Consider the following 21672-nt stretch of genomic DNA (forward strand, 5'->3'; position numbering starts at 1 on the left):
TATTTCGGTACAATCTGTTCTCTCATAAAATGAGATCCCGGAACATCCATTGGTGCTCCCGGGCGGAGATCCGGCTTATCACCCACACCCACCAGGGGCTCGATGAGCAGAGGTGCTCCAGGGAATTACAGTGCTGGCCTTTGGAATCGGGCTCCAGACCCTCCCGCTGGTCATGCCGAGAGGAAACTGAGATTCAGAGAAGGGGAGTTACTCCCCCAAGGCCATGCCCCTCGCAGGCAAAACACCAGGATGTGAACAGATCCGAGAAGCTTCGCAGCATAGTCTGCGTTTCCTCTTCTTGTTAGATGAAGCTGGAATTCTCAGCACCCATTTCTGGAAGTTTTGACAAAGACACGCAGTTGTGGATTTCCCCACCGCAATCAAGACACAGAACGGTTTCGTCCCCCACCCCCTTCCCCTGGCTCCTTTGGAGGCTTTCTCTACTCCCACTCTCCAGCCCTGGCAACCACGGATCTGTTTTCTTTTTCTTTTTCTTTTTTTTTAAAAGATTTTATTTATTTATTTGACAGAGAGAGATCACAAGTAGGCAGAGAGGCAGGCAGAGAGAGAGAGGAGGAAGCAGGCTCCCTGCTGAGCAGAGAGCCCAATGTGGGACTCGATCCCAGGACCCTGAGATCATGACCTGAGCCGAAGGCAGCGGCTTAACCCACTGAGCCACCCAGGCGGATCTGTTTTCTATCCCTATAATTTTGCTATTCCTAAAATATCCTCTAATGAGAGCACATGGGATGCAGCCTGAGTCTGGCTGCATTCGCTGCGGAGATGCATGCACGATGCGGTGCGTATCCGCAGCTCGTGCTTTTTCATCGCTGAGTACTATTCTGTAGCGTGGCGGGACCCTTGCGCCAGTTTCATCCACACACCAGCCGCTGGACATCTGGGAAGCCTCCATTTTCGGTGATTCCCCAAAACAGCTGCTTTGAACATATTTTGCATGAACAGGAGTCTGTGTTTCACTTAGGGATGGGATTGCTGCGTTACACGGGAAACGGTGTTTGGTTTGGTGAGAGACCGCCCAGCTGTTTTCCTGCAGCCCTCTGTGAGCCCTGCAGTTGCTCTGAGTCCTTACCAGCACCCGGCATCCTGAACTATTACTTTAAACATTCAAGGCAGTATCCTTTTAACTTACTATGGTGGCCAAAGCAACAGACTGAGCGGCTTTTTGGCAGAAATTCATCGTCTTACAGTTCTGGCAGCTAGGAGTCGGAGACGAAGGCGTTGGGGGCACGAGTGTTTTCTTCTGAGACTTCATTGCTCTTAGATGGCCATCTTCTTCCTGGGTCTTCGTAGGGTCTTCGCTGCTCATGTCTGTGTCCTAATCTCTTTCTCTCTCTCTTTTTTAGATTTTATCTATTTGAGAGAGAGAGAGAGAGGGATTGACAGAGATGGTGACAGCACAAGTTGAGAGGAGAGGGAGAAGCAGGTTCCCCACTCTGTAGGGAGCCCTACCCCAGGGCTCCATCGCAGGAGGCGGGGATCATGACATGAGTGGAAGGCCCACGCCCAACTGACTGAGCCACCCCTGTGCCCCTCTAATCTCTTCTTATAGGGACCCCAGGCACACTGCAGTGGGGCCCACCCAAAGAGCTCATTTTGACTCTATCGCCTTTTTAAAGACCCTATCTCCATATATGGTTACCTTCTGAGGTATTGGTGATTGGGACTTCAACTTCTGGATTTGGGGGGTGGGGGACACAATTCAGCCCCTAACACATATGCAGGGGCATTTTGTTATAGTTTTCATGTGTTTATTGCATGGGATTACTTGCTGTCCATATATTCTCCATGGTGAACTGTTCAAATCTTTTTTCTTAAGTTGTTTTTTTTTTTTTTTTAAATTTGAGTAGGGAGAAAGAGAGCATGAACAGGGGGAGGGGCAAAGGGAGAGGGGAAAAAAGCAGGCTCCCCACTGAGCAGAGAGCTCCCACTAGGGACTCGATCTCGGGACACTAGGATCGGTTCAGAACTGAGCAGAAGGCAGATGCTTAACCGAGGGAGCCACCCAGGCACCCCTGACTGTTCAAATCTTTTGCCCAATTTTTTATGGAGTTCTTTTCTTTTTTAAGTGAACATTTTTTTACATCTTTATTGAGATATAATTGACATACAATAAACTTCACATTTTTTAAAAAGTAGGCTCCACACCCAACGTGGGGCTTGAACTCACAACCCTGAGATTACCAGTTGTGTGCTCTACTGAATGAGCCAGGCAGGTGCCCCTAAATTGCGAACATTTAAATCACAGGATTCGGGGCACCTGGATAGCTCAGTGGGTTAAGCCTCTGCCTTAGGCTCAGATCATGATCTCAGGGTCCTGGGATCGAGCCCTGCATTGGGCTCTCTGGTCAGCAGGGAGCCTGCTTCCCCCTCTCTCCCTGCCTGCTTCTCTGTCTACTTGTGATCTCTCTCCCTCTGTCAGATAAATAAAAAAAAACCTTTAAGCCATAGGATTTGGTAGGTTGTGATGTGCATATAGACCCGTGAAATCACCACTACAGTCAGGATAGTTAAGATTTCCACCACTCAATTTCTTTCTTTCTTTTTTTTTTTTTAAAGATTTTGTTTATTTATTTGATAGAGGAGATCACAAGTAGGCAGAGAGAGAGGAGGAAGCAGGTTTCCTGCTGAGCGGAGAGCCTGATGTCGGGCTCAATTCCAGGACCCTAGGATTATGACCTGAGCTGAAGGCAGAGGCTTTAACCCACTGAACCACCCAGGTGCCCCCGCCACTCAGTTTCTATGTGCTTCTTCACCTTCCCTCCCTCCCTCCTCCCCTCCTCATCCCTCTCTCCCCAAGCATCCACTGATCAGCCTGTTACTATAAATTAATTTGCCTTTCCCAGAATTTTATATACATGGGCTTGTAGAGTATGTATTCTTCTTTATATGGTTTCCCCCACCCATTGTAATGCATTTGTTGTAATGCATGTTGTCCCATGCTGGTTCCTTTTGCTAATGGAATCGCTGAGCACGATTCCACTGGGATGGAGCAGTTATCCATCCCCTCACCTTTTGATGAACATTTGTCGTTTCCAGTTTGGGGCTATTACCAAGCGCCTATGCAGATCAGTGTACACGTCTTTGCATGGACACATATTTTCATTGCTCTTGGGCAAGCACCCGAATAGCTGGGTTATACGGTAAATGAACATTTAATTTTTAAAAGATTTTATCTATTTATTTGTCAGAGACAAAGAGCAGAAGCAGGGACAGCTGCAGGCAGAGGGAGAAGCAGGCTCCCCGCTGAGCAGGGAGTCTGATATGGGGCCCGAACCCAGGATCCTGGGATTATGACCCGAGTCAAAGGCAGATGCTTAGGTGACTGAGCCATCCAGGTGCCCCAGAAAGCTGAATTTTTAAGAAACTGCCACTGTCTTCCACAACAGCTGCACCATTTTATATTCCTGCCCACGGAATGAAGAGAGTTCCCGTTGCTCCACATCCTTGCGAGCACTCAGTATGGTCAGTCTTTTTAATTTAACCAACCTAGACAGTGTAATGGGTATCTTCCCACCTATTTCCCTGATGGCTAAGGATGTTGGGCATCTTTTCATGTGCATTTTAAAATGTCATCTATATATTCTCCATGGCCAAGTGTCCTTTCAAATTCTTTACTTATTTTTAATTGGGTCATTTTATTATTGAGTTTTCGGACTTCTTTATATATTCTGGATACAATCCCTTTATCAGATGTGCGATTGCCACGTGGTTCTCTTAACAGGTTCCTGTATGGCCCCTTAGCTGCAAACCCCAATCACCCCGTTAATTCCCCCATCTGTCCATAAAGGACAGTGATAATCATTACCCCCATTCCCCAAGAAGCAAACAGGCTTGGAGAAGGGGAGACCCCATGATTGGTGGCACAGTAAATATCTGAACTTCGAACTCCAAACTCTACCCACAGGCTCCATCTCCTCTTGGCCATTGGGGGCTGCCAGGAGCCTCGTCTCCCTCGAAACTCTGAGCGTCTCTAAGGACAAAGAACCCTGCCGTGTCCGGAGGCCGAAAGAGCAGAAATAAATCAGCCAGGCCAATGTGCTTCTTCCACAACAGATTTATTTGCTGAACCTTCATGCCGAGCCTTGATAAACATGCAAGAGGATGCATTGGGAGCCTCAGGACCCAACCGGCTCCCAGGTGTCACCAGATCAAGGCACTTTCCCAACAGCTCGGCAATACCCGGGACCCCGCGCGCTGATCTTGCTGTCGTCGTAGGCTGCTGCTCTGATCCCCCCTGGTGCAGAGGACAGCTCTAAACCGGCCCCATCCATGCCCAAGCCCCACCTGAGACTAGCCACACCTAATATACCCAGACCTCCTGGCTGTCCTGGTGATGCAGGCTGAGATGAAGGTGGCCCGTGGGGTCGGGGCAGGGGGCCTCAGCTACCGTTCCTCACTCACCCTGAAGCACATTCTGGGCCCACCCAGCAGCAGCACAAGGCTCGGCACAGAGCAAGCCAAGTCCTCTGAATGACTGAGCCGTGGAGGACGCCAGCATGGGGAGGCCTGAAGCTTCTAGGGTCCGACAGCAAGTGTCCAGGGGCCCTTGATGGAGCTGGATGTTGGCACCCCGGCCCAGCTTGTGGCATTTCTTTGGTTTCGGGACTGCCTGAAGCCAAAGATCACAACATGCCTTCCCCATCACCCAAGCTCTTAAGACTGGCCCAAATGTGTCTACTGAAGGCCCCCTCCGTGCCAGGTAACTTGCGGGGGTTCTCCGATCCACGAACACAAATAATCTAAAATGCAAAGCCGTTGTCAAGCATGAGGAACACCCCTCAAGGCCTCCCCTCCCGCCTGCATGGTGCTTTAGAGTTGGTAAGGCTGGTTCACGTCCAGGTGCACACCAGCACTTCCACACGGAGGTGCTGGGGGGGAGGGTCTCCACTACACAGATGGGGAATGTGAGGCTCGGAGTCGGCAGCTTGCCCAGTGCCGTCTGGGAGGAGCGGGCACGAGGAGACGGAAGTCGCAGCAGCTGCCTCATAGCAGACACTTAGGAATTGTCCATCAATTTCATGAGTCTCAACCTGACTTGAAGTTCTTCTGGAGTCCAGATGTAGTTTTAAAGAGGGAATAGTAGAACCAAGAATATAACTGTTGGGGTTTCTGGCTGGGGCCACTGCCAGGATGCTGTGGGTCTCCCACCAAATAAAGCTGTGTCGCTCTGGTGGCCTGGCAGAAAGAGAGAGGGACCCCTCTACCCTCTCCGCACCCCCATATCTCATTTAACACCCCCCCCCACGGCCCCAGTTTGCAGACTGGGAAGTTGAGACCCGGAGAGGGGAGAGCAGAGCCCACGATGCTCCCGCACTGGCTCTGAGGGTCCTGGGTCCTGGTCTTCTCCCTGGCACCCCTCAAGGCCTCTGGGCCATCCACTAATCTGCCTTCTTGGTCTTCTTCTTCCTGGAGCCCTCACTCAGCTCCTCCTTGGACCTAGCAGGTAGGGCTGAGTGTGGCGAGCCGGGCCCGCCTCCACCATGGGACCCACCGTGGGACCCACCATGGTTGTCGTGGTGATGGTTGCCCCCCCAGGCGGTCCCAAACAGCACAGGGCAGATGTAGCCCTCCAGAACATCAAAAGGGGAGCTGTGGGAGTGAGTGGCCGTCAGGAACACCTGAGGTAGGGTAACAGAGAGACAGGGAGACAGCAAGAGAGATAGAGACCAAGGCAGAAAGCAAGATGTGGGGGTAAGAGGAGGAAAGAAGGGAGAAAAGGTCAGCCAGGTCAAGGTCAGAGGTAGTCAAGACCCATCCCTCTGGTTTTATGCACCCCCAAGAGGATGACTAACTATTGTAGGTTTTCTGGATATGGGACTTCTGGTGCTGAAACCCCAGACAGCAACGGGGACAGCTGATCTCTCCCCTCAACATCGGGGGCCCTCCAATACCTGGGCCTAGAGAGAAACAGTGCTTGGGGTGTGGGGGGGGACTCATTCCCTTCCCCCTTCCAGTGACCAATGGGTCCCCTCCCAGGCAGCCAGCAGCAGAGCTCCCCAGATCTATGGGGTAGGACAGTGTGGTTCCCAAAAACCCCTCCTGGGTGAGCTAACTCCAGCTCAAGGCCTCAGGATGAAACCAGCAGCATTCCTCATCCAGCCCGAGTCCCTGGGGTCCTGAGTGTACCTTCCTGGGTCTTATCCCTCAGCTCTCCACCACCAAGGCATGAGGCCCCGATTCTCCAAACAGACTCCATGTGCTTCTGCCCCTCTTTTTGGCCTTTGCCCAGGCTGGGCCCTGTGCCCAGAAGGCCTTAATTGTCCTTACCCTGTCCCCACGTGCTGGACCCTCCTCTTATCAGACCTTCTTCCCACGCACAGACCTATAGGGACTCCCTTCCCCAGCTCCCTGCCTTAGGGCTGTCCATTCTGAGACACAAGAGCACAAGTCTGAGCTCCCAGCCTGGAAGGTGTGGGCTGGCGTGGGGCAGGGCAGGTTGGCTTACCTTACAGGATACCATGAACATGGTGAAGATGAAGATGAGGCTGGCTTTGGACACCGGGAGCCAGCGGGTCTGCTGGAGGGTGAAGAGTACGGCTCCGTAGAGGCTGGCTTTCGTGGGGCTGGAGGGGGCAGCCTCTGTTACTATGAGGCACCACGCAGCCCAGGCCTTTTTCCCTCTGGCCCAGACCCCCTTCTCCACCTGCCCACTACCAGCCCCAGTTTCATCCCAGCTTCTCCTGAGTGGGAGGTGGGAAGCTGCCGGCATGGCATAGATAAGGAGGGGGGGGTCTCCCTGCACAGTAAAGGGTTAACTTGGCCCAAAGAGAGGTGTGGCTCCCCCTCTGGCTCCTGGGAGGTCTCCTTTCAGCCCTGGAAATGTCCCGCCTGAAAAGAGTGGTTCTGTTCACTTGGGGACTTTGGGTCATACCCGTTAGGAACGATGTGATTTAAGGTGGGGTCTTGGGCCACGTGGTATCAGATGGACCTCTGGAGGGGCTGAAGACAGGTCAGGCATGCAGGCGGTCAGCTATGTCTGTGTAACCAAACCCCAATAAAACGTCCCCCAGAAGGTAGGATTACAACACATGGTTTTTCTTAACTTTCCTTTCCTTTCCTATGGGATGGGTTTGCAATATTTTAACTTGTTGCAGAAGAGAGACCTGTGACTTCTGCTCCCGATGTCTGTGGTTCACTGTTGTCCTTAATGATGATAATTCTGCCTGATATTTCCAAAGCGCTCACCAGATACCAGGGCCAGGGAGTTCATGAGCGTGAATCCATGAAGCCCTCACCCTCCGCTCATGAGGCCGAAACAGAATGCAGGATGGGAAAACCCTTGCCCATTTAGTAGCAGGCAACGTAACGTTCTGGGTCCCCATTTCCTTGTCGGTGAACTGAGGGTGGGAATAGGCCTCCAGTGGGGATGAAATAAGATAAGTGTGAACTGGGAATTTTCTTTGGTATATGGGTGAGCCTTTTAAAAAAGTGTCATATTTTAATGGCTATCACTTTATTATAGATTGGGAGAAAATTTAATGAGCCCAAACCAATGAGGTCTTTTAAAAATGTATAGGCTAAATGTAGCATGGGACCCTAGGTTGGGTCCTGGATGCTGCCCTGTGGTCCTGCCCACCTAGTTCCAGCTACACTTCCCACCCACACTCTGTGCCCTGCATTCTCCACCAATGCTCTGTACTCCTCCCCACCCACACTCTGTACCGTGACCCTGCAGAACTGGGCAGAATCATTGTACTTTTCTCACTTGACAGTTGGCAGAGGTGCTGGCCTCTGTCCAGAGGCTTGCCCTTTGCCAGGAAACTCCTACTCACTCTTCAAAACCCAAATCAAGTATCTCATCTCCCTGCGGCTCTGCCTGCTCCTCCCCACAAGGCAGAGTTACAGTTCCCTTTCAGCTCCAAGGATGCTCCATGACCTCTGGAAGCTTCTGGAAGACAGAATTAGTGGCTGGGGCTTCTAAGTTACTGGGAACGTCCAACCCAGGGTCAGGCCCAGGAGGCACCTGTACATACAGAAGGGATGGTAGGGGGGTGGAATGGGATACTCACAAGGACATGTGCAGGATCTCATTGGTCTCTGGCTTCCAGACCCCTCGGAGCAGCTGCTCAATGTTAGACATGAGGGCGACGCCAGAGCCTAGGAGACAGGGTGCTCCTGAATGAGCCGGCCACCTCCAGCTCCCCACTCTTCTTGGCTGAGTTCCCAAGGAAGCAGCTTCACTGCTCCTAGAGTCTTCTCCAGAGAGATACTGAGCCTGGGTGTACGATAACCAGCTGCAGTGGGGAAACTGAGGCTCAGGAAGGTCACATGGCATATTTGGAGTAAAAGCAGCATGAAGGAATTGAGCTCAGATCTCATCTTCAAGGCATATCTTGGACAGATATGGGTTGTCTGCCCTGATATCCCTAGCCCAGGACCCTGAACTGTGCATAAGGCTTCTAGAAGGCTCCCCATCTCAGTCTTCCTCCTCCTTAGGGTTCTAAATTTTCAATCTTTCTTAATCCATGTTCCCTCTGGGAGGCAAGCTATACCCCTGAGGCATTTGTTCTATAGCATAGGCTTCGTGGAGATCAAATAAGGAGACCCACATGGGACATAATGGTTGAAATTCTAGAAAAATCTTCCCATTTACCCCAAATGTATTGGCTAAAGAGAGCTGAACACTCACTCCAGAAATGGCTGTGCTGAGGTACCTGGTAAGTACTACTGGACCAGGGGTTCATATCTGGAGTGATCTTGCCCCCAAGGAGGCATTTGGAAATATCTGGAAACATTTTTGGTTGTTGCAACTGGGGCAGGGCTGCTACTGGTGGGTTAAGGTCAGGAATGCTGCTCAACATCCTACAGTGAATCCAGCCCCATGTGTCAATGGAGCTGAGTACACTATGGCTCAGTGGAGTGTGCTTGTAGGCCCTGGCATGTTGGCAGTACCCACTTTGGTATCAGGGAGCAGGGATAAGGAGGCCCGTGGTGTTAGCAAAAAGGAAGTCGAGCCTTCTTTCCTTGTCTTCTTGTTACTCCTGGGTCCACCTCTACAACTATTATTGCTGGACTGTCTATTTCTCCTTTAGCTTCTCTTAGTTTTTGCTTTATATATTTTGGTGCTATTTTTAGGTGCATATATGTTTATTATTGTTGTATCTTCCTAGTGGATTGACCTATCATTATAAAGGGCCTCTCTTTAATTTTTAGTAACATTTTCTGCTTTAAAGTCTATCTTGGCCTGCCTCTTAGCATAGCCAAAGGAGAAGGGAAAAGGAGGACTTCAAAGTCGTTAAGAATGCGGATATTGAATTCTGAGGATCTGGAGTCTAACGTAGCTACACCCCCTTACCCGTGTGACCATGAGCAAGTCATTTCATTTCCCTTCTCAGTAAATAGGGGATGATGTTAGATTTTTCCTAAAGCAGAGTCTTAAGAATCAAATGAGATAAGAGATTTCTGGTTGTCACACAGGTGGGCACTACTGACATCTGGTGGGAGAAGGCCAGGGATGCTGTTCAACATGTTACCCCGCACAAGACAGCACCCACCACAAAGGATGACCAGGCACCAAACATCAGTAGTGTCACAGCTGAGGACCCCTGCTTGAGAGATAGCCATCATTGTCTTGCGGGCCTATTTATCTTTGACAGTTAAATTCTGGAAGAATCTTCCCATTTACTCGAAAGCTGTCGGCTAATGAGGCTGGACTTCCACAACAGTCCTCGTAGCCTGGAGCAATGTCTGTGCCAACCTGGGTGCCAGGCATGTACCACTGAGCAGGGGTTCTCAGCGGAGGTGACTTCCCAATGTCATCATGGTCCTGTTTACCTTTGACCCAGCCGGTGGCAATCATGACGAACCACCCATGGTGGTAGTGGTGGTGGGCGTGATGGATCCCCACGGCAATCTTGCGGACTCTCACTACCTCCTTCATGGCCACGAATATAAGTTTCACAGGCAGGAAGCAGACACACTTATAAAAGAGGTCCAGAGGGCAGAAGAAAATCAAGTACCTTTGGGGAGAGAACGCAGAGTGTCAGGGGGAGACAGACCATTGGAGGTCCCTGGGGGGGTGAGGTTGTGTCCAGATCCCCCTCCCCGGCTTGCTGGGCTTGGGATAGAGCTGGGCAGTGGACAGCAGTACACTCAGGTCCACAGTGAATGTTGTGCAGATGGGACCCATTTCCTCCAACCCCATTTAGTCCAACCCCACCTCCCACCTTCCAGGTGGCTGGGTCACCCCTGCCCCCAACTCTGCTCTCCCACACCTCACCAGCCGGACAGTGCTTACCAGACAGCTGTGGCCAGCAGGATGCTGGAATTGTTGCTGAAGTAGTCGATTAGGGGCTCCCCAAGGAGCAGATCAGCCAGGATGTAACTCCCGAAGCAATGCAGCATGGCACACAGCCAGGATGCCATGGGATGGCGCCGGGACAGCTCGACTGCTCCTGAGGGGACAGGGGTGTTCCCCACTATCACCAGAGTGGCAAGGGCATACTTTGTCCCCATGCCCTCCGGTAAGCCCATCCTAATTCAGCTGCCTTGCAGCTTGCCCATTTCAGAGGAAGAACGCAGGCTCAGACAGGTGCCTGAGGTCACATGGAGAAAAGGCAGAGCTGGGCCAGGGCTCCTTCTTCTGTGCTCAGAGACGTGGCAATGACGGTAATGCCAGGTCCCACTTAGCAAGCCCCTCCAGGTCTCAGATACTGGGTTTACATTTATATGAAGGACTTGCTAAATCCTCATTGATAACCACAGCCAAGCGGTCACTCTCATCCCCACAAGAGAGGGCGGTGTGGAGAGGGAGCGATGTACAGATGGGAACGCTTCCATGCGGCTGCTCCTGACTTGGGCTGACGCCAAGATCCCTACAAGCTCATGCCTGTCCTCTTGGTCTCTCCTTCTTTTTACCTTTTTAAAAAAATTATGGTAAAATATACATAAAATGTGCTACTTTAACCATTTCTAAGTAAACAGCTCGGCGGCATGAAGCACATTCACACTGTCATGTAACCATCACCACCATCCATCTCCAGGACTTTTTCATTGTCCCCAGCTGAAACTCTGTCCCCATTAAACACTAACTCTCTGTTGCCTCCTTCAGCCCCTGGCTCCCACCATCTACTTCCTGTCTCTGTGAATTCCACTCCTCTAGGGACCTCATGTAAGTGGAATCACACATATTTGTCCTCTTGTGTCTGGCTTCTTTCACTCAGCATAATAACCTGATGTTGTAGCATGCGTCAGAATTCCTTCTTCTCTGAGACTGAATAATCTTCCGTTGTATGGATATACCACATTTTGTTTACCCACTCACCCATCAATGGACATTGGAGTTATTTCCACCTTTTGGTGATGACGAATAATGCTGCTAAGAACATAAGTGAACCAATATCAATTTGAATTCCTGCTTTCAACTCTTCTGGGGATACACCCAGAATGGAAGTGATGGGCCAAATGCTAATTCTATGTTTAACTTGTTTGAGGAACGGCCATATTGTTTTCCATGGCGGCTGCACCAGTTTATATTCCTATCAGCTGTTCACAAGGGTTCCAACTCCTCCACCTCCTCCCCAACACTTGTTGTCTTCTGTTACAAGCTAGTGGCATAGAAGGAGCAAAGACACAAAAGCAAAAATGGCCAAGCACAAATGCCACCTCCTCTAGGAAGGCTTCCTTGCTCTGCTGGGTCAGTCACTCCTGCCTCTGGGCTCCCATGACCCTGTGGACTTTATCCTATTATGGGTCTTGGTATTTTATTTAATTTTTAACACTAAGAGAAAGTAGATTAGAGGTTGCTTAAGGCTGGAGGGAATAGAGGATATGGGAGGGTGTAGCTAAAGACTACAGATTTCTTTTGGACGTGATGGTTGTACAATTCTGCGAATATACTGAAAACCAACCAATGGGATGCTGTAAATGGGTGGTATGTGAATTATGGCTTAATGAAGCTGTTATAAAATAAAATGAACGACAGAAAAAAATGTAACTTATTTCAGTTTCTGTAACTGAGGATACACACTTATAAATGATAGTCAACTGAGTCTTTCTATAAACCCAAGGCAACAAAATACAAAAAAACAATGATCTTGCTTAGCAAACAGAAACAGGAATCCCGGGGCACCTGGGTGGCTCAGTGGGTTGAGCCTCTTCCTTCAGCTCAGGTCATGATCTCAGGGTCCTGAGATCGAGCCCTGCATCGGGCTCTCTGCTCAGCAGGGAGCCTGCTTCCCCGCACGCCTCCCCCCTACCCCTGCCTGCTGCTCTGCCTACTTGTGATCTCTCTTTCTCTCTGTCTCTGTCTCTGTCAAATAAGTAAAAAAATAAAACCTAAAAAAAAAAAAAGAAGAAACAGAATCCCATTTGTCAAGAAAAGGGCTCAGTGCACTGACCTTCCATTTGTTTGTATATCAGCATTGCTGGGGGACTTTACAAACCAGATACCTGAACCCCACCCCTAAGTATCTCAGTCAGCCAGTGTGGAGCCTGCTTAAGACTCTCTGTCCCTCTCCCTCTGTCCCTCCCTCACTCCTGCTCTCTCTCTCAAATAAATCTTTAAAAAGAAAAGAGGAGGTTACATACTACATGATATCATTTCTATGACTTTCTCCAAGTAAAAAAAACCATAGCGATACGTGGCAAAGAGTAGATCAGTGGTCACCAAGCGTTAGGGCTTGGAGGAGGATATAACTATAAAGGAACATCGCAAGGGAGTTCTTTTGGGGTGCCAGAACCATTCTGTACCCCAACTGTGGTGGTGATTATTAGAATCTATACACAAGGTGCCCCTCTTTTTTTTTTGTTAAGCTGTGTTTATGTATTTGAGAGAGAAAGAGCGTACACGCGAAAGAGCACAAGTGAAGGAAGGGGCAGAGGGAGAGAGAGAATCTCAAGCAGACTCCCTGCTGACTGTGGAACCCAATGCAGGGCTCGACCTGAGCCAAAATCAAAAGTTGGGTGCTGAACTGACTGAACTACCCCGTCACCCTGTTTTTTGTCACTTTGGGGGCACCTGGGTGGCTCAGTTGATTGGGTGTCTGCGTTTGGATCAGATCTTGACCTCGGGGTCCTGGGATCTGGCGCCACATTGGGCTCCCTGCTCAGTAGGAATTCTGCTTCTCCCACTGCCCCTCCCCCTGCTCGTGCGCCCTCTCTCTCAAAAAAAAAAAAATCTTAAACAAAAAGTCACGTTGTTTCTAGAAATTGAATGCCTTTAGTCTCTAAACTGAGTCTGAATGCTTGGTCTCTCCATGACCTGCATCACGGACAAAGCCACTGACAAGAATATGGATCCATACTGTTGATACACTCAACGGACTGGTTTGGTCTTAATCCTTTGGTGAGTAGGGGGACCTCCTCAGTCTTATATGCTGCTGCACCCCCAGTGCACGGTGCTAGTCCTGCCAAATAGCATCCACCCAATAAACAGCTCCGAGTGAATGAACTCCCACCCTCATGGAGCCCCCCTTCTAGTAAATGTGGAGGGAACACCCTCAGGCATTGAAGCTGTGTTGGGCACTCTGGGTCGCACTATAAGAAAACCTCCCCACTTCATTGATTCAGGGCATTACTATTTTGTCCCAGGAAACTATACCCCTTCGTTCCATTTTTTTTAAAAGATTTTATTTATTTATTTGAGAGAGGGAGAGAGAGCATGAGAAGGGAGAAGCAGACTCCCCAAGGAGCTGGGAGCCCGATGCGGGACTCGATCCCAGAACTCCAGGATCATGACCTGAGCTGAAGGCAGTGGCTTAACCAACTGAGCCACCCAGGCATCCCCCCCTTCGTTCCATCCTTGAGAGCTGTTAGCCACACATGATATACAGATCATTATCCCCACTTGCAGCGAGTTATATGGGGGACCAGGGTCCTGCTGCCCAGCATTCGTGTCCACCGGAACCTCAGCATGTGACCTTACTTGGAACAGGTCATTGTAGGATCTTTCATTCTAAAAACCATGAAGTTGGCTCCGTGTGCCACTCAGAGTCTGCTTGAGATTCTCTCCCTCTCCCTCTGCTCCTTCCCCAACTTGCACTCATTCTCTCTCTTTCTCAAATAAATAAATAAATAAATAAAGTCTTTAAGAAAACCATCTGAAGCAAATCTATGTTCACATCTGTTAAATCTGTTTGGAGGGGAGAGAGGTGTCCATGATATTTATTCTGTGTGTATGAAATACTTAATCATCAAAGCTAGTAAAAACAAGAGTCCTCCCGGAAAGCCAATAGGCAAGAGGGACATGATGTTCATCACACAGGGTTCCACCAGCCTCCTATCAGACCCTGACCACCTGCTCCCTCTCTGATGGCCATGATCAGAGGTCCAGGAGCAGGAGGTGGGCAGTGGGGAACCGTGCTATATCCTACTGGAGAACCTAGCAAAAGGTTCTGGAAGGCTCTTAAAAAATCATGTTCACGGGGCGCCTGGGTGGCTGAGTGGGTTAAAGCCTCTGCCTTCAGCTCAGGTCATAATCTCAGGGTCCTGGGATCAAGCCCCACATGGGGCTTTCTGCTCAGTGGGGAGACTTCTTCCCCACCCCCTGCCCCCACCCGCCTCTCTGCCTACTTGTGATCTCTCTCTGTCAAATAAATAAATAAAATATTTTAAAAAAAACATCGTGTTCATGGCAGCACTATTTACAATTTGCCAAAAGGTGGAAACAACCCAAGTGTCCACCAATAGATGAATGGTTAAACAAGAGATGTGGTAGAGCCACACAATGGAATATCATTCCGCCTTAAAGGGGAATGAAGTCCTACAACATGAAAACAAATCTTGCAAACATGCTAAGTGAAAGAAGTCAGACACAAAGGGTCCCACAGTGTGTGAGGTCATCTGTATGAAATGTCCAGAACAGGCAAATCCACAAAAATGGAAAGTAGACTGGTGACTTTGGGGGGGGGGTTGGGCGAAGGGAGGGTGGGGACTGACTGCTCGTCGGGCTGGGGTTTCCTTTTGGACGAAGGAAAATGTTCTGAACTTACATATTTCATATAGGTGGAATCATATAACATAGTCTTTTACCTCTCGCTCTTTCGTGGAGCACAATATTTTCAAGTGCCGTATTTCTTTTTCTCTGCTGTAAGGTATGCTAACATAGGAATAGAACCCAAGTTATCTATCCATTCTCTTGCACAAACTACATTTTATAATCAGGAAACATGTTTAATAAAAGTCTGAAAGAAAGTTGTAAACACACTCCCCTTTCTCTTTGCCACCCCCAACTAACCATGAGACCTTGGACAAACCATTTTTCCTCTGTGTCCCACTCCTTCTGCCAGGTGCGAACCCCAGTCCCTTCTTTGCCCAGCTCCTGACAAGGGCTGGAATTGAAATTTCCCTCCTCGATCTCACTCTGGAGTTACAAGCCCACAGCGCATCTTCTCCCTGCCCTCGAGGTTGTCCTAAGTCTCAGCATTGACAAAGGTCCTACAGTATGAGGCAGAATGTTCTCTTCTCTTCCCTGGGGTGTCTATTTAAAAATGCTGCCAGCTGAGAGTTAATCCTTTGGAGCAGCTGGTGGGTCCTCCAAGGGCTTGGGTCAGGTGAGGCACCCATGTTTTGCAGAAATGGATACCTCTGCATCTAAAAATAACTGTTAGGGGTTGAATTCTTTCCAGGGTCACTCTGGTGCCCTCTGGGACCATCCCAGGGACCGAGGCCAGGGAGCAGGGGATGGGGGTGGGGCCACAGGTAATGGGAGTAAAGCAGGCTCCTGTGTTTGCACCATGGATGAGTCCTGATAGAAAAGTCACAGACCCCGGTTTGCCCCTGCTGCTCACTCTCTCTGGTGTGGCCTTGGACAAATGACTGTTCCCTGCCAGCCTCAGCTTCCTCTGCTTTCCAAAGAAGAGGATGAGAGTACCCTCTTCCCAAGTTGTATTGGTGATTCAATGCGGTGTGGGTAATTATCAAGATGATTCTTAGCATTATCAAACTTATTTATCTCAGCAACCCAGAAGACCAAGGTCAGTCTCCTCATTGCCACACTGGAGAAGACGGAGGCTGATGAGGGATGGGCCTGCCCTGAAGATCACACAGCAAGGCAGTGCTGAGAACCTTCTCTTTGGCTCTTTCCCTTTGCCATACTCCTTCCTGGTTTCTCTTGCTGGGTTCTGGGGGAGCATCAGGAACCACGAGAAAGTGGGCTGCAATCCCAGGTTTGCCACCAAAGCCCTCCCCTCTCGCCGGGTGAGCTTGGCTAGTCACTCCTCTCTCCGGGTTTCAATGGGTGCGTTTGTGCATAATGAGGGTGCTGTCTAGAGGGACGAGTCAGCCTGATTTGCCTGGGACTGAGGGGTTCCCGGGACATGGGGCTTCTGGTGCTTGTCTTAACGGAACCTGGGTCAGGTCACCCCAGTGCTATTACCCATTTCAAAGTGCGCCGGTGAGAACAAAAAGCAATTGCTTAGAGCTTAGCAATTATGCACGAGTTATTCCTGGAACTGAACTGAAATGGAAAGTACCTGTGGGTGGAAATTTTAGCTGATGGATTTATAAAAATCAGCTCTGCCTGAGGAGGGAGGAGGAAGCCCTGATCACGTCCCTAGCTCTGGCCTGGGATGGGCATCCCAGCATTCCCTCTCTGGGGGTTAGAGTCCTGTCTATGGAAGGCAGGGAAGCACTAGAAGGTTCCCCAGGGCACTTTCAGCAAAGCCATGGCTCTGCACTACTTAGTCTGAGGTCCAAACATGGGAGGTATATTTACAGAGCTTCTCAGTGACTTGAAGGAGGTCAGCTGTCTGCCTTGGTTTCTTCCCCTGTGACAGATTTTTGGAAGGCTGGAGGAGAGGCAGCCCTTCACCCTCAAAAAGCTTAGAGTCCATGCCAGAGGTCTCAAAACAGGGCTCAAGGAGCTGTCTTGTTAGTCCCACAGTATTTTAGATGTTCAACCTACAACCTAGATGTCTTTCAGTAGGTGAATAAGTAATTATGGTACATACGTACCCTGGGAGATTACTCAGCAGTGAAAAGAAATGAGCTTTCAGCCACAAAAAGACATGGAAGAACCTTCAATGCATACCGGAGTGAAAGAGGCCAGACTGAAAAGGCTACATACTGTATGGTTCCAATTCTATGACATTCTGCGAAAGGCAAAACTATGGAGATGATGAAAAGATCAGGGGTTGTCCAGGATTTGAGGGAGGGAGGGGGCAGGATGCTCATGGGGAGCCTGGGGGATTTTTAGGTTAGCGAAATTATCTGTAGGATAACCTAACAGTGGATACATGTTATACAATTGGCGAAATCCACAAAACGTACAACACCAAGTAGCCCTAATGTAAATTCTAGACTTTGGTTGCTAATATGTGATAGTGATATTATAATAATAATGATACGGGCTCCTGGATTATGACAAAGGTACTCCTCTGTGCAGAATGTTGATGGAGAGGAAGTCAAAAAGTACAGGAAAATCGTACTTGCAGCTTAATTTTGCTGTGGATCTAACTGCTCTAGAAAATAGCCCATTAACTTCTTAAAAAGAAAAAAAAAGTTAATTGTTTTATTTAAAACAAAATTTTTTTTAAACAAATTTAAAAACAATGTCTGAACAGCCGAACATATACACATAGGGAACTGCGTATCGCACTTCCAGCTTCCCTTGAAACCTTGGTTCTTGCTGCAATCAGGCGAAGATGTGCATGGCTGGGTCTCACCTGGGAACAGTCCCCACGTGGCTGGCAGACCGCTTCCCATACATCACCTGCCTGGTCCTTGAAAGCACTGGGCATTTGAGACTTGGTCTAGATCACTGCTTCTCAACTGGGGGCAACTACATCTGGGGACATTTCTGGTTGTCACAACTGGCTGTCACATTCTGGTTGTCGCAACTAGATGCTACCAGCATCTAGTAGGCTGAGCCACAGGGATGCTGTGATATATCTTGAAATGCCTGTGATGGCCCCCACCACAGAGAATGATCTGGCCCTGTCACTCGTGCAGAGGCCTGGGCAGCACTGTTTACACAGAACTGGTTCTCATCTGGGGAACTTAAAAAAGACACCCTGACACTGGTAACGTGCACAGCGATTCTAATTTAAGTGGGAGGGTGCTGCGGGAACAAGAGGGTTCTGAAAAGCTCCCCAGGTGAGTTTAATGTGGAGGTATATTTGAGAACCACTGGTCTGGAAGGTTCTTGGGATAGGTCAAGGCTTAAAAGGATCCAGGACTGTCATTCATTCGTTCAACCATGCAGCCGACATCCACTGCTTTTTCTTCTCTTCTTGGATAGAACTAGGGAACCGGGAGGTGAGCCAGATCTTCTCCTCCCTGCTGTATTAAGGAGCTCCAGGTTCTAATAAGGAGCTCCTGGCTCTTTTAGTCCATCCTTCCTTAAATATTATGCAGATTCTGATTTAGCGGGTCTGAGGGTGGGGGGAGGGTGGGCTGGCATTCTGCATTTCTTGACCAGCTCCCGGGGCCACAGATGTTGTTCATCTGAGGACCACACTCTAAGCTCTGCCCTCATTCAGGATTCTCACGAAAGCCTGACCCAGAAAATGCCCGCATCTCGGGAAACACATCCTCCTACGGCCTTACAAATAATTGTAACTACCTCTCCCAAGTGCCTTAGACCCTACTACGGACAAAGTTCGCAATACATCTTTACAATAGCCTGGCAGAAGAGTTTGGGATTATGTTCCAACGAGCCTGTTTCATAGATGAGTGAGCTGAACCTCACAGAGGTGCAGACACCAGCCTGGTGTTCAGTGGTAGAGGCTGACTCCTAATTCAGAGATTTTCCCTAAAAGCCAGCGTGGCTCTCAGCTCGACAGGTGTGCTACCTGTGCCATTGCCCAGGACCCTGTGTTCAGAAGGGTCCCACATTCACTTTAGCGTTGCTGTCACCATCTTGAAATTCTGACTTTCTGAGTGGGAGGCCTTGCAGATTCTGTGGCTGCTCCTGTAGTCAGCACATAGATTCTAAGAAACCTTAGTAGAGACTCAGCAGGAACAACAAACAGGATGCGGTGGGGTGGGGGGCCAACAGCTAAGCCCAACCCCTCCCTTTTCTAAAGGGAAGCAAGTATCTCAGCAATTGGAGTGAGTCTTGGGGTCCAGCAGACCTGGGTTTGAGTCCCAAGGCTGCATTTACCAGCCATGGGACCACAGGTTGGGTATGCAAATTAGCTTAGCCACTATTTCCTACTTCCTCAATTGCAAACCGAGGGCATTTGAACTGGGCAGGGGTTTCTCAATCTTGAAGGCATGCAGGAATCACTGGGGAGGGGACCCTGAAACATAAGCATGCAGGGATGGCCCTATCCCAAATATTCTGATTCAGTTTGTCTGGAGTGGAGGTGAGATGGGGGTTTAAGAGCCCCCAAGAGCCCTTAATATAAGCAGGTCATGAACCACTGGACTTTCCCATCTTCAGGAACCTTCAGGCTCCAGTACCTCTAGTTCAGATGACTTATTCAGTCTGGCAGAAATTTCTAGACCCCCCCCCAACCCTGCATACTCCCGGCCAGCCTGAAGACCTCTTTCCTCCAGACATTTGTGTCCCACATCCCTCTGAAGTGCCAGCCCTCCACAGTTTAAGATTTCCCAAGGTGTGCTAGGTTCTGTACTTGCCCAGGAATCGGCATGAACCACCAAAATCTGTCTTGGACAGGAAATGCAGTTCTGTGCCAGTGCTAAGACAACACAAAGCTTATTTTGCTTTGCAAAGTAACTGATCTGCAGAATAGCTTTTAAAGAATAGGCTCTGGCTTGTGGACGGGCAAAAATAAAACAGAACAAAAACACTTGGCAAGCAGAATATGATCCTATTTGCATAAAATCGTGCTTTACCATCTCTAACTACAGGGTTATAAACGCATGGAATAGAGGTCTAGAAGGGCCGGCAATACCTCAACTGTAAGGATCTTTTTTCCTTTCTGTTTCTCAGCTTGATTTTTAAAAACAAAGAAGCACCTATTTTTACAATCTGGGGGGAAAAAAAAGCTATTTCAGTCCTGAGAGAAGAATATAGAGGAATTTACATCTAAGTGCGAGAAAACAGTCACAAAGTTTCCAGATGATCGATCCCTTTTCTAAAGCTAAATTCTTTAGTCCCTGTAGTTGGCTGGTGTGCTATAACAGTTAAAACGCTAGGAGATGAACAAGAAATATTCAGTGAGTCTTATCTAAAAATAGACCACACTCTAAGGAGGCTATTTACCATCATCTAAAAAAAATGCTTTTAAAAAACCCCAAGAAGCAGTCTTTCTTCCTTTCTGCGATTCTCTGCGGGGGGTGGAGGGGGCGGTCTGGGGCTGGCTGGGTTAGCTAACCCCAAATCACCCTGCCCTAGGGCAGATTCTGCTCGGTAAGTGGAAAGGATCCGCGCCACCGCTGGAAGAATTCCCGCCGGGCGCGGGAGACCCAGCTTCGCTCTGTCGGAGGAGGAGGGGAGATTGCCCGAGGGCCGCAGAGCAGCGGGGGCACCGGTGTCACTTTCTCTGAACCGGATTACTGCCCCCAGCACTGCCGGTCCTTATATAGACACTGAGCCGCTCCGGCTCTGCGCGCCAAGGGCAAGGAGGGAGGTCACGGCTGCGGGCGGCCAGGACATCTGGACTGACCGGCAGCACCGACCCCAGCCTGCGCTTTCACCACGACCTATGCCGCTTGTCAAAATTCATGCGACCCCGCCGGGACCCCTGACCTTCTCTTCCAGCCCCCTCCCGAGCACCTGTTCCCCCTCTTCTATACAATTGCACTCCTCTCCTGCCATCCAGCCCTCATCCGCTCCTACTCCCCCAGCCCCACAATCCCGAGGGCTTCTCTCCTTGCCCTCCCTCGTCTTCCCCCCGCCGCCCCCCGCCGCCCCCCGCCCACTCCTTGTGGAAGAACAGCACGATCCCAGCACCTGCTGCTTCCCCGAAGCAGTCCCTGGTACTGTGCCCCGCCATGATCTAGGGCTTCCCCCTCCTCGCGACCCGCAGGTTTACCCCCACCCCCCGCCCCGCGATGCCAGCCCCCGCGGACTGCTGGCTCTGGCTCACCTGGCTCATACTTGAGGTAGAGAATGGAGACGATGAAGTAGCTGAGGTCGAAGACTGGGAAGAGCGGCACCCGCGAGAAGCTGAGCGCCAGCTCACCGAGGCTCAGCGCCGAGAGCAGCTCCATGGCGCCCACCCGGTTCCACCCCAGCCCCCGGCCCAGTACGTCCCGCAGCCAGCCGCCGGGTGACTGCGCCCCCGCCGCAGGACCCGCCCCCGCCCGCCAGGCACCGCCCCCAACCCGGCCCCCGCGGGAGAGGAGGGACGACCGCTGGCCCCGGGGCGGGTCGTGGGACCGTCCTGTCCCATAAAGCCCAGTAGGGTGTCCCATACTCCGTCCCTCGGGCCATCACGACCCCCTTCAGCCCAGCGAGGTAGGGTGTAGGGGTGTCCCTGTGGTGTGAGTTGGACAGGGTAGGTCTCCATGGCGTGGGGGGGGGGTGTCCTTCCCGCACGGAACTCACCCAGAAGGGACGGGTCGGTCAGGACCCTGTCCTGGTAGGACTCAATTAGGACCCATGTCCTCTGGAGCCTTGGATCGGGACCTGCATCCTCTGTGGGTCTCGACAAATGGTGAACCCCATCTTCCCGTGCCCTAGAGTGTCAAGACCCCCGTCCTCTATGGAGCTTTCATGACCCTAGTCCTCTGTGGGGCTCTGTAAGTCATGACCTCCATTCCCCACCAGGAACCCTGTTCTCCAAAGGGACAGCTCGGTCG

General features: G+C 50.3%; 1 protein-coding gene across 2 annotated transcripts; it reads right to left on the bottom strand.

Annotated features, from left to right (window-relative positions):
- Positions 1-4057: 4057 nt before the first annotated feature.
- Positions 4058-21144, bottom strand: TMEM38A (transmembrane protein 38A). 2 transcript variants are annotated; one of them, XM_044253992.1, is made up of 6 exons: positions 20958-21144; positions 10259-10415; positions 9796-9980; positions 8031-8118; positions 6467-6584; positions 4058-5639 (listed from the first exon to the last, which is right to left on the bottom strand). In XM_044253992.1, exons 1-6 carry the CDS (start codon positions 21079-21081, stop codon positions 5400-5402), a joined length of 912 nt encoding a protein of 303 aa, XP_044109927.1. In that variant the 5' UTR covers positions 21082-21144; the 3' UTR covers positions 4058-5399. The 2 variants fall into 2 exon arrangements, with proteins under 2 accessions (XP_044109927.1, XP_044109928.1); XM_044253993.1 differs by having other exon boundaries at positions 10259-10412; positions 20958-21139.
- Positions 21145-21672: the final 528 nt, after the last annotated feature.

The sequence above is a fragment of the Neovison vison genome, chromosome 6 (genome assembly GCF_020171115.1).
Source record: "Neovison vison isolate M4711 chromosome 6, ASM_NN_V1, whole genome shotgun sequence".
In the NCBI taxonomy this organism is placed as follows: Eukaryota; Metazoa; Chordata; class Mammalia; order Carnivora; family Mustelidae; genus Neogale; species Neogale vison.

Coding starts and splice junctions, on each gene's coding strand:
- TMEM38A (XM_044253992.1), bottom strand. CDS start 21,081: ATGGAGCTGCTCTCGGCGCTGAGCCTCGGTGAGCTGGCGCTCAGCTTC. Junction 10,416..20,957: donor CTACCTCAAGTATGAGCCAG/GTGAGCCAGAGC, acceptor CTGTCCCCTCAG/GAGCAGTCGAGCTGTCCCGG. Junction 5,640..6,466: donor TGTTCATGGTATCCTGTAAG/GTAAGCCAACCT, acceptor ACCCTACCTCAG/GTGTTCCTGACGGCCACTCA.